Source organism: Phallusia mammillata, chromosome 1 (assembly GCF_965637545.1).
Source record: "Phallusia mammillata chromosome 1, kaPhaMamm4.hap1.1, whole genome shotgun sequence".
Taxonomy (NCBI): domain Eukaryota; kingdom Metazoa; phylum Chordata; class Ascidiacea; order Phlebobranchia; family Ascidiidae; genus Phallusia; species Phallusia mammillata.
In genome coordinates this window covers 5,234,898-5,247,830 of record NC_137252.1, presented here as the reverse complement: position 1 = coordinate 5,247,830, position 12,933 = coordinate 5,234,898, and the positions used below count along the sequence as shown (strand labels likewise).

General features: G+C 37.7%; 1 protein-coding gene across 1 annotated transcript; it reads left to right on the top strand.

Moving 5' to 3' along the window:
- Positions 1-620: 620 nt before the first annotated feature.
- Positions 621-10,568, top strand: LOC145209092 (uncharacterized). Its single transcript, XM_080079336.1, has 11 exons — positions 621-964; positions 3,515-3,633; positions 4,034-4,221; positions 5,129-5,343; positions 5,663-6,125; positions 6,269-6,989; positions 7,508-7,773; positions 8,141-8,306; positions 8,670-8,863; positions 9,279-9,482; positions 9,765-10,568. Exons 1-11 carry the CDS (start codon positions 843-845, stop codon positions 10,005-10,007), a joined length of 2,901 nt encoding a protein of 966 aa, XP_079935462.1. The 5' UTR covers positions 621-842; the 3' UTR covers positions 10,008-10,568.
- The last annotated feature ends 2,365 nt before the right edge of the window (positions 10,569-12,933 follow it).

Genomic DNA, 12,933 nt, shown 5'->3' with positions numbered 1-12,933 from the left:
CCGAAAGTCGAATCACAAGCACCGTTGCCTGCCTCGTATGCTGCACATTTCAGCCTTTCTTAAATTCCTGACTTTTAAGTACATTTTAACATTTCTCCATAACGCAGATTTATACACTAAATTTCCTGATATGTCAGAGGAAATCCTGGTGTATGGCAACCCTAGTTTGGCACGAATTAAATGCATGCCAAGGTAATTAGTGTAAAAAGTCAATGGCGTAAATTTGCATCCGTTGTATTTTTCGGTTGGCTGATACCAATCATACCACGTGTAAGTAATTGCCATTAACTCGTTGTGTTTGATTATCTCACCAATGTACGTCACTTCGGCGTGACAGCATCATTAAAAACGTAAAACATGATGTCATTGTTACAAGTTTCGATTGCCAAGTTTCACATACAGCGAATTTTCTGGCTGTGGCGCAATCCCACGTTGCGCTGTGAGGTGTATAATAAAGAAACACTCGTACGCTCATTGCTCCCAGACAAAACCGCCGAAGGCCCTGCATTCGCTCAATGGCTTGTAATGTTGTAAACATCCGAAAAAAACATCAAAAGTTATTTTATTCGACTCAATCACTGCACTTGAGTGACTAAAGTTGTCACATGATATATTTGACCTTAAAATATTACATTGCTGTGCTTATGGTGGTTTATTTCAGTCGAAGTTTATGTACAACAATAAATCTTTTCTCTTTCTGCTCTTTCTGTGAACATAAATACAGCTGTGAAGGAAAGAAAGGATAGTATGCGCTGAAGTGACAGGTTGGAAGGACCTGTAAAAGAATATATTTGTTGATTTGTCAAGACAAGGTGATTGAGGTTGAGGACAAAACAAAAGTTATGGAAGGGACTGAAGAAGCTTATTTGTACGAAAAGCCAAGCAAAATTAATCGTAAAAAGGCTAAATACGGTAAATCTGGACGATGTGGGGCAACTCTACGAAAGGACATTGAAGCTGATCTGTAAGTCACTGACCAGCAACCTGTCCGTAATTTTCGTACGTAGAACCAGTGTTTTTTTTCTTTTTTTTTCTGTCTAACGCTGGTTTGTAACGCTGGTTTGGTAAAGAAAGAGTGCTTCAAATTTATTCAAATTTGGACATATGTTAGTTATCAAACCAAACCTGATCCTCCAGAAGTTTGACCCCGAATTACCCAGCGGTTCACCCACAGGCCCCCGAAACGTAAAAAATTTAACGCTGGTTCGTAACGCTAGTTTGGTAAAGAAAGAGTGCTTCAAATTTATTCAAACTTGGACATATGTTAGTTATTAAACCAAACTTGATCCTCCAGAAGTTTGACCCCGAATTACCAAGCGGTTTACCCACAGGCCCCCGAAACGTAAATGTGTCTAATGCTCGTTTGGTCAAGAAAGACACTGTAGACCAGGGATGTCAAACATGCGGCCGGCGGGCCGCATGCGGCCCTTTAAGAGTTTTTGTGCGGCCCCCGAAGTAACTTCTAGAAGTTATTTATGTATTTTACTCAGGCAAAATACCCTGTCATCCCAGCGAGTTCACACGATTCAATCCCTGTCTATTAGTGGTATATATTAGCGTTTTAATAGGTTAATTGATATAATCCATCTTTAGAATCAGCAACTGCGATTGTTGCGTTTTCACACAAAGCAATAAAGCACAATTGATTCTTTCACTTTGTTACACTGTATATCTGTTTGTTGTTTATTAAAATATAGTTTTTTAATGGAATAAATGATTCTTTTACTTTATAATCATGCAATTGTGTTGTTGTCATGTTGAACTGTAAAAAGGTTTCGACAGTGCGGCCCCTTGACTTACTTGGAAGCCTGTTTTTGGCCCTCAAAGTGGTTTGAGTTTGACACCCCTGCTGTAGACAGAAGTCCCAAGAGAGTATCTCATTGGTTTACGATAGCAGGAGGGCTCAGCTTGACGTCGGACAGACGTTTTACGAGACGTCGTTTCGGTGATTAGAAATCAGCTGTTTTTGCACAGCAATGCTATTTCGTTTTATTAAGTTATCACTCACATTTTCAGTTTTGGCAAAGGTTTTACACCTATGACGTGAATTAAACCTAATAAGCGTGCTTCGGTTTCGTATATGCCAAGCAAAACTTTGTTAATCAAAATAAAGATGAAAAATAACCTTGACTTTTTTGCAAGATAAATGTTTTTTAAATGCTCGTTGTCAGGTTGGCCGCCGCATGACCGCGGGTTACTTAAAGTCAACTTGTAGGTATTACAAACACAGTTCAGAACTTTCTTTTGTCATAACGTAGCGTTTTTTGACAATCAATTTAGGAATCAATACTCAAGGCATGTATAAATTAGGCTAAACGGTATTGTTGAACACTAAGGACGGCGTGTTATTGAAAACGATGTCAAAAGGTCAAAGAGTCGTTTGGCGTGTGCACCCTGAGAGAATACTAGAGGTCAATGTCAATGTTACTCGTTTTTGCGAAACAAAGTTAAAAAACAATTTGTTATGTATACACTTGTAGCAAATTGCTTTTTAATTTAATGTGTCTGTAACACAGCTGTTACAGCTTTCTAGAAAAAAAAATGGGTTTAAAACCTGACTTTTTATGTTTTTGTAATTATTTGACAAAAATAGTGCAAAAAATACGAACAATTGTGTTTTATTGTTGGGTTAATGCTTTCTAACAATTTGTCCTTAAGAATCTAAAAATCACCGCAACATTTGTTTACCGCAAATCCGCACAAACACGCGTGTGGGGACCCATTAGTTTTTGTTTACAAAAACAATCATATGTGTAGATCAAATGATGTGTATAGTAAAGTGATAAATATTGTATAGAATATATAAAATGGAAGTATGTCAGAAAGCCACTCTTCTAGTTTCATTTCGTTCCGGTCTGACCGAAATAAATTTATAACGGTATTTTTCGGTATTTCGGTCTAAACAAAAGAACATTTCTCTCTGGTCTTTAAGCGAAAAAGAAAGTTGCAACACACAAAAATTATTGTCGATAGTTGTTACGTCACAAATCATTTCTCAATGATGGTCAAACGAATGTAAATTGTAAGAGCTTAACGGCGCGAAATTTTCAGCAATTGTTTCATGTCAAATGTTCAGAACGAAATACCGGAATAAAAAATAACGGTATTTCGTTCCGTTCCGGTATTTTGAATATTTTTTATTTCGGTATTTCGTTCCGGTATTTGAGCCAAAAATTATTTATTTCGTTCCGGTATAATGTTCCGTTCCGTTCCGGTATGAAACACTGCGTAGAACACACAGTAGTGTGACTGTTCGACTGTTCGTGGTCCTCGCTTGGTGATTATTATTTGGCAATGTGTTGTTTTACTGAGCGAATTAAATCTAACATTACAGTCTTGAAATTATGAAACGTTGAATCACGTGTTTTAGAATTAGATCACTTTTGAATTTGGTGTTGAAACGTCTATGGAATTGTGTCGGTATGTGTTTCACCTAGCAAATTAAACTCTTCACAACTTATAAGTTATAAGTATATTGCAGTTGTTGGTTAATAGATTCTCCCGTTGTTTACAGATATTTGAAAAAGAACAAACGCAATGGTGAAGCTATAATTTTGAAACATTATTCGACAACTGATGACTGGGACAGTTCAAGGTTGAAATCTCATTGTGACAGCAAGTTACCGGATGGAGGCATGTTCAAATTTAACTTGTATATAAATTTCTTGTTTGATAGCATTTTGGTTTTCCTATAGTTTTGGCGAAACACGGCAATGTCGAGGTCCCATGTCCACACAGTGTATGACATGCAATGACGTGACAAACTGGCACCGGGTTCCGTGACCTACACCTGTTAACTGTCATCTCTTAAAAAAACGACATAAGCAGTTATATTTTAGTTATATTTTGTCTTATCGGTCAAGTCGGTGACAAGACATAAGCCTCGTTGGCTCTTGTTGCTTATTAACACGGCTTATGTTTCGTCACCAGCTGCACTGATGAGATCTTATATGCCACAGTGAGCACTGTCTGCAGCTTACTTACTATTTATTGGCTTAGTGCTTTCAGGTTCTATAAGTTTACCACTTTTCAGGCTTGACTCATGAAACACAACAAGATGCTCGTCGAAATCTCGAGCGAGGGTCGCACAGTCGTTGTATAATCGCTGACGCTTACTACTGGACGCGGAGAACTCCACCTGTTGCATATTCACTTAACAAGCGCAAAAGGTGGAATCTAACCAAAATGCTTAACGACGAAATCCAAGACCAAATGAATGAGGTAAACTTTATGATGTTTTTCTTTAGAGGCCCTGTACACAAAACTCTGTGGTGGTACTGGTATCTATATAGTACTATCTATATTGCTGTATCACATGACTGAACAGTGGGTGGTTATATGGAGTAGAGTATAAATGTAAAACCTAAAGATGTTGTTGGTGCAACATTTACATTAACTGAGCGCAATGCAGCTTTACCCAAAAAGGTCTGTTTTGTGGTACTGAGCGTAATCATACTGAACAGTATCAGACCATCCAACGGACAGCATAAACATTGGCGGTTACTGTTAATGAAAATATTTAACTGAGAACAAAAAATATTTTTCAAGAACCAGACAATACTTAATTTAGAAAGTTTGTCTATGAAAAGTTTTTGTGATGCCCAGCTTCCAGCACGTGTTTACCTGGCTTAGCGGTTTATTATTCAGTTCTATCTACAAAGTGCATACAAGGCGCTGTCAGCTCAATTTTAGAAGCAAAGTGCACAATTGCCTAGCCCAGTGGTTCTCAACCCTCCGTGGACCATGGCCCCCTAAAAGTAACTTTGGGGCATCATGCCCCCCATGTAGGTCAAGTGTAAATGACAATCTCGTGTTGGAATTCGGTACTAATTTCGACTTTAAACAGGTCGAATAGAGCAAACAAGAATCCGTAATCGTGAAAATCCTCAATACAGACAAAGAGTATGTGAAATATTTCATTAAATTAGGAAATAAAGTAAAAAAAGAGATGGCTTTTAGTGAGTGTTTCTGGTGAAACTACACCTGTGGCCCCCGGAACACAGGGAGCCATGAGCCCTGGTTGAGCCTTTGTCATTCTTATACTGACCTAGCCTTTGTCATTCCAAATACAAATTCAAATTTCGAACAAACAGGGCGTAAATTTATTTTCCGACATTTTAACCAACAGGATCCCGTGGTGGATGTTGTAATGATCGAACGTTCAGTTGCTCGCAATTCTGGAATGACTGCATTGTCATCAAAACCCGACGTAACCAACCTCGCATCCACCACTCTGGCGCCGCGTAAAGTGGATGAGGGGAAGAGAAAAAAACAAAAGAAGAAAAAAAGTGGAAAGAAAGCGTATTCCTACGCCTCTGACCTACTTGGAATGTCCCAAAAAGGGTAAATAAGATTTTCGCATTTGTACATTAGATATATAACACTAAAATACTGCAGCTTGGAAAAAAAACTTGACTTCGATTTTATGACAAAAGCGGCAAAAAAGACGTAAAATTGATGCAAGTAATTAATAGTTGTTGCGAAATCTGGCTGTTTCAGAAAAGGAAAACAACTATAAAATACATTTATTGATAAATCCGCTTCAATGCTATTGCAAAAGCGTTTTTTTTTCTAATAACTTTTAACACCAATTGTCACTGCTTAACCGCATATAAAACACAGATTGCATTTAATCCAGACATTTTAATGTTCATAATTTCAGACCGGAAAATGAAGAAAATGTCGAACCCGTGGCGCATGTGAAGCCACAAGTGACGTACGAGATCTGCACGCCACGCGCCACTCACAAATATCCAAACTTTTACCAGGACAAATATACAAATTGTTACCAGGACAAATATCCCTGGCACGCCTTCAGAGATGTGCAGAGGAAGGGAAGAAAGATGAAGCACCGGGAAAACTGGAACCCGAGCATCCACGAAGTCACGTGGTCTGATGAGGAAGATGTTGAAGTTTCAGAGGTTACTAGGGACAACCATAAGAAGCAGGAGAAGTTTGTGATCGACTCTTTGATGAAAAACATGGCAAACAAGCAGGTTAACAAGATGGCGAGAACTTGTCGTAGAATGGAGGAGCAAGAAGAGCGAAAGGAGAAGAAATATAAGGATCAGAAGACGGATGATCTTGAGCAGAGCTATACTGTTGCACCCTCGCCTGTAACAGATGTAAGTTTAGAATGATTTGCATTTATCCCGTTTCGTATTCTTATGTAGTGGTGTTGTTGCCTGCCGAAAAAATCACAAAAAGCGTTAATATCCAACGCCAATTAACATCTGTATGTTGTTTACGAAACTTTTTTAAATTTCAGAGTGAAAACGAAAATGCAACCGACGTTATCAGCCAACAAGGCGCTGCCGCCGAAACCTCCTTGCAAACTGTTCTTGAAGCCGATCAAGAGCGCTCGGCGCAGATCCAAATTAAATATGCCGTTTTCCGCAAGATGGAGCAAAAGTTCAACAACCTAACAACTTCTGTTAATTCACACGGTTGGACAGTTTACCGAAGTCAGTGTCACCCACCAAAGTACGCAATGAAAATGAATCGACCTGTTAGGGAGCTTTGGTTAAAACGCTGCCCTGAAGTTTTTATAACTTGCGAAAAACGCGTTGAAGATTACAAAAAATGCGAGGTGATTGTAAAGACTGCAATCGTTTCAGAAGAAGAAGAATTCAAAGAGTTGAGGGCTAGGTGGGCTACGAGCATTCAACAGGAAGTTAATTGCTCGGGTGAAAAAATATTCAAGGTAAAAGGACTTCTTAAGCTTGCCGAGCGCACGTTCTGCGCTCTAGCGAACGAAGTTGCCCCCGACCTGTTTAAAGCCTCAGATGCTGAAGATTCTTGCCAAGTCAGTGCGCAGTTATACAAGGAGAGAGTGGAAATAAAGGCTCTTGAACTGTCAGGTTACCAGTTTAAAACTATTCCGAAGAAGGGAATCACTTTTGACGAAAGGATGGAATACTTGGCTCAACCTGACATGGAAACTGGAGATTTCTGTGGGATCTGCTTCGTAGCGCTTAACGATGGCGACTGTAAGTTTAGAGCAATAGAGCATCCATATATGGTCAAAAATGAGCATCACCTAAATGCGGCAACAGCGATGGTTGAAGCGCCCGTATCACGATGTACTGACTATATCCAAGCTTGCAGATTCACTCCACTTTTAAAGAATGTCTTTGCTCCAAAATCAATTAGTGGAATTTAGAAACTTAGTTTTTGGTGTAAAAATGCAAACACGTACGAAGGAGTATTACCCTTCCAACAGTTTTTATTATAAATAATCTATTTATATCATGTATAGGACGTCAAAACGTCAATTATTTGTTATGAAAACTTTTGGAAGAACAATAGCCTACTCGTTTATACGTTATGCCTGGCAACAACAGCTTATTTAATACGCGTACATTTCGCCTTTAGAGTTTATTTCATTTGCAATAGTTAAGAGAAATCTGATAAGTTTATTAACACTAAATAACTAGTATCGTTAAGGTCTTCATGCAATAATAACTCAATCATTTTGATACAAGTTAGCAACAGAAGTGTTTTGCAGATGTTAAAGGGAGTGCTCTGAAAGCTTGCAAGCATTGGTTTTGTTTCGATTGCTGGCTTCAACATGCTTCATACTCAAACACTAGAGGCGCACTCTACCCCTTCCGGTGCCCGGCCGCCGACTGCTCCGAGAGTATTGATGACGTTACACTTATGACGCTTCTTCCCGGTGACGTCATTGCCAAGCATCGACGTTTGCAGAACGAGACGAGCATTGCGAAGTCGCGAGAATCTTATGTGTGTCCGAAATGCAAAATGGCCGTGAAGGTAAATAGTTGTCAAGTTGTTAGTTTTTCAATCGGGTTTGGGCATTAGTTTGGATAAAACAGGAGTGAGTGTTGGCTGACTTTACCCTGGTTATTATTTGTGTTGTAATTTTACGTCAATAATTCTAAATTTTGGGCCCAATTCTTTCATAGTTTTTTAAAAACTTTCACAAAAGACCCTTTATACTCTATAGTGATATGGGCGAAATTGTCCATTTCTTCTACTTTGAATGCGATTTGAACATCAAAGCTTTTGATTTGTAGTAGCACAGTTAATAATTTCACTACGTAACTATTGATCAAAACATTTGTTTTGTCATTTCAAACGGATTTTGAAGCCAAAGGTTTTAACTGTGAACTTTCTAAAGGTAAGCAGCATGAGGTCTGGAGGAAGCAGGCAAGGTCAAGAGGTCACACCCATTCCAGTTCAATGCAGTTGTAATGCAAAGTGGTGTTCGGGTTGCTTCAACGCACCACACTGGCCAGCGTCGTGCAAAGCAAACGAAGCCTACCTCGAGGAAAAACACAAATACTGTAAGTTGTAATTTTAACATGTGTATAATTCTAATGTCATATTTAAGTGGTCTAAATTACGACTTACATTTGACACTATTATATCCAGAACAAAGCAAAAATTAAAATCTTGAAAACAAGTTTTTTGAAAGCTCCATCTTCCTGTTTAGACTGACTTTTTGTCATTTGGATGATTGTAGTTTATTAGAAAACTCACTGTTGTGCTGTTGGGTGTAAATTAAGTTTTAAAAAGATTCGTTGTCAAATTATATGAAAACATTTATTCTTTGTGCATTTCGTAAGATAGATAATCCAATTTCGGAATTGTATGTAAATCTAAATCGTAGGCTTGTACATATAGAAACCAAGTATGTCATTTTCCAGATCTAGTTGGTGCCAATGTTCTTATCAAGACTGTGAATGGACAGAAATGTCCATCTTGTCGGATGCCAATTCAGAAAAACGGTGGTTGTAATATGATGACATGCTCTTGTGGTCATTTCTTCTGCTGGAAGTGCCTAAAACCAGCAGAACATTGTTCGTACCAATGTAGCCCATTCGGTTCTGTTGACCTTGAGGTAAGTTATAGTGAAGTTTTCAGTTCAGATCTTATTACAGTCACGCAAAAAAATAGTGAATCGATTTTTGTGTATTCGGAAAAAGCTTTCTGAAAATAAAGATTTGTAATCAGAACTTAAACTTCGACGTTTGTTTGTTAAACAGTTTTATTGTGGCTTTGAAAACAACAATAAATTTAATGACAAATATTACCGGCCCAAATAAACTTTGAAAGCTTTATTATAATTGTTATCATATTCTATTTATTATTTATTATTATATGTTCGTCATTAAACTTGAACAGATCCATGTGTATTGTTCCAACAGTAAATTTGCTGTGTTGTAAAATTTAATACAATTTGTGTTGCATATAAAATGTTTGATTTGTTTTTCCCTATTACTCGATGATAAGCGGCATTTTGTTTTGTATTTAAGGTATCGGATTTAGAGGAGACCAAATTGGGCTTCGTGTCTATGGCGGAGGCTGCCATAGAAACGTGCAAAACATTCGAACAAACCAAGGAACATCGCGAGAGAATTAGAGCAATCAGACAAACGCTGCAAAAGATGCAACATCAGGACGCAAAGACAATAAGCACGGGAATAGATATGGAACACGCGGTTACCTATTGTGACGCAGTAAGTCTTGCGTGTTAACATGACTACAAATTGAAATAAATGAAAAAATTAAGAAATCACAACCCAATTTAAATTGTAGCACTGTTTCGGTCACAGAATTGGTGTGTCCTAATTTTTTAGCCTGTTACTTCGAACAAATTTGATGAGACCAAGCTTGCACTGTCTGCACCTTACTTTTCATTTATTGATTTCATGCTCTTTTTCATCATTGAAAATAATATTATGCGCCGATAAATGGATAAAACAACAATTATATTTAACCTTGTCTTGATATTTTTTCAGGTGCGTCATATTCTTCAATACATGCAAGTGCAAATTGGTTACGGTCATCTGATGAAAGCGGTTCAGATCCGTAAACTTGCGAAGATCACGAAATCTGTGCAAAGCATTCTTGTTTGCGCGGAACGACATCTCTTCAACCAGCAATGTAAAATCGTTGATGCTGTTGGCTTTCAAACCAAGCTCAGTAAATTTCAGATGGCCATTGACACTGAACTTGGTAAAGTTTATCGTATTGTACATTAATGGGAATTTTTCGCTATCTGTTGTGTTATTTTTTGACCATCGACTGTTACAATGCAATTGGGCAGTGTTTGCGTTGGAAAATAATTTTTCATCATTATTTCTTGCTTTAATAACAAAATGTTGTTCCATTTTACGTGGTTGTTTTACTGCTGAGTGTGATATTTTATTTGTAAACCTGAAATTGTTTTTCTAAATTAAATTATTTTGTAGATTTTACCTGTGTTTTGTTATATTACACATTGTGACTTTGGATTCACTGTAATCAAACGTATTACTGATGCACTTTACCTTTGTTTGCACTGTTTCACGAAAGTTAAAAAAAATATTTTTTTTCCTACGATAAGCATTTAAAGCAATATGTTCCATTTATTTTGTTGTTGTCTTTGATTGTCGTTTTAACGCATGTTATGCTTTGTATTTTTTTGAAACATTGATTTTTTATAACTATAATGTATACTAACAAGTAATTTTAACATCTATTATACAAACATGGTATTTTTAACAATATATTCGGCCCTAATTTGACCATTTTTCTCGACAATAAATAACAGTAAAATAAAATAAAAATTATATCGGTCACAAAATGACTCAACGTTTTTAGTTAGCAGGTGTCAGCAGTGACCTGGCTGTTTATAAAAAAACTGTTTTGCTACAAAGAAACATGTAACTCTAAATAGATTCCAGTTTACTATTACAATGACAATCTAGAACATCAGAAACCTAACAAAAGGTAAATCATTAATTACGTTAAGACGAACATAAATTCATAACTGGGATCAGCCCTGAAGCGTCTATGCAGACCAGCGATCACGGCACACTCATGTATAAATCACAGTACGCCAGGCCCATTGAAGGCGCTATACCGAATCAAAAAATCTAGATTTTTCTAGCCTACGCCTTGCCATATGGTGGTGAATGCTTGGTGACCGGCTGATTCGGTATAGCGCCTTCAATGGGCCTGGCGTACTGTGATTCATTAATTACGTAGTTCCCTTGGCCACAAAAATCATACTGTGCACGATTTCTATGCCCAACATAAAATTTACCAAAGACGACACGGTTTAAAAAAATAAAAACTATTTCCTTTTCCATCAAAACTGATTAAAAATAGAATTGAAAGTATTTCATTTAATTTTGTTTTTTCACTGTCTTTCGAAAACATAGAAGCTTGATTTTAAACGAGTTTCATAAACGTTTTACAATTTTTTTGATAGATCTCCCCAGTGTTTTTTTAAGGTGTTTTGGGGGACCGAAACGGTCCCTCAAATTTCTCTAGCGGTTTCCCAAAATTTGGACTTGCAACTACAACTACAGTTTTTGGTATTTAAATGAAACACTTGCGGTCTCTTAAAATTACTTAGCGGTCACCCAAACCAAACCTTAAAAAAAACCTGGATCTCCCCATGTGGCCGTTTTCTTTTTGTATCGTGATAGTTAGGTATGTTTAGCAATAATTAAGCGCATGCCAAGCTAATTAGTATACAAAATAGAAAGCCAAGGACGTAAATTTGCATTCATCGTAATTTTCTGGTGGCTGATACCATATGTATATGTAGGGGAGACCGGGGATGGTTCGGACGTTTTTTTGAAAATTGCTAATAATTTTTTTAATATGCGTCACATGAATTTAAATGTTAGTTTGTTGTAAAGGGTGATCCTTTGCCGAAAAAGGGTAGGAGTGTCGCTAGCCAAAGCAAACTAGAAATGCATGTGACAGGTCAAATTCCTAAGGCTCTCAAGTGTCCGATGTTGCCCCGGTACCGGGGTAACATCGGACATGGCCGGGGTCACCTCGGACAGTATACGTTTTTTTGTTTTATTCGACACATTTGGTAAAAACGACAAACGAAATAATAACGAATCATCTAATATACACGTCGACTAGGCTAAGCTGGTACTTTAGCGCATATTAAAACAGGAAGGTTGATGGGAAATCTTAGGGCACCCATTTGCCTTTTGGATCCCCCGACTGATACGGGATTTGGCAGAACCATGGCAACCCGGTTACTTTCCACGGCGTGAATGTCTTCTACTAGCGGCTCAACGAATGAATTCATTGCTTTGGGGGTCTTTCTGTAAAATTTTACGTCGAGATCTTTTTCATTTTCCTCTTCATCAGAGTCTTCAAAGTCGACCACTTTGCCTACATAAACGAATGACACTCTGTCTGTGCGAGTATCCATCTTCAATAACTGCCAAAACAGTTTTTTCATTTGGTCGCTTGAAGGATACTCCCCTGTCGAGGCTCTTAACCCCGCGGTTTATATAAATTCACCCCAAGGGTCATTTCGATATATGTTACTGAAAGTAAGCACAATTTTGTCAGGTATGAAAAAAAGCTGTTAAAAATACACAATTGGCGATCGAAGTTTGCAAAAAGCGAACAAACCAGAGAGAAAAAGTTAATAACCCACCTGTTAGGGCAACATTTTACCAAGTAACCGAGCAGTTTTCACATTGAACCACAGGTATGTGAATTGTACAGGCAAAAAATGAGGGGTTGGGTAATGTTTAAATGCCATACTAACCAAGTCAAATGGTCGCAACTAAACATTGTGCCGCAAGCATTAGTTGTGTATACTTATTAGTAATAAACAAAAAACATCCTCAAACACTTTCATTACAACGCCATGAAAAATGCCAAACATTATGTCATTCTTACAAGTTTTGATTGCCGAGTTGCACAACCAGCTTACAGATTTTCCAGCTGTGGCGCAATCGCACTTTGCGCTGTGACGTGTATAATAAAGAAACACTCGTGCGCTCTTTGCTCCCAGACAACACGACTGAAGGCCTTTTGTTGGCAAATAGGCCTGTAAACATGCCGGTTCGCATGCGAAAAATTACTTTAAAAGCCATTTTATTAGGCTAAATTACTGTACTTGAGTGACTAAAGATGTCATTTTGTATATTTGAGCTAAAAATA

What these genes read in the sequence shown, in the direction of transcription:
- LOC145209092 (XM_080079336.1), top strand. Translation starts at nt 843, where the DNA reads ATGGAAGGGACTGAAGAAGCTTATTTGTACGAAAAGCCAAGCAAAATT. An exon ending in TCCAAGACCAAATGAATGAG is followed by an intron (nt 4,222 to 5,128) that starts GTAAACTTTATG and finishes TTTAACCAACAG; the next exon opens with GATCCCGTGGTGGATGTTGT. An exon ending in TCGGTTCTGTTGACCTTGAG is followed by an intron (nt 8,864 to 9,278) that starts GTAAGTTATAGT and finishes TTTGTATTTAAG; the next exon opens with GTATCGGATTTAGAGGAGAC.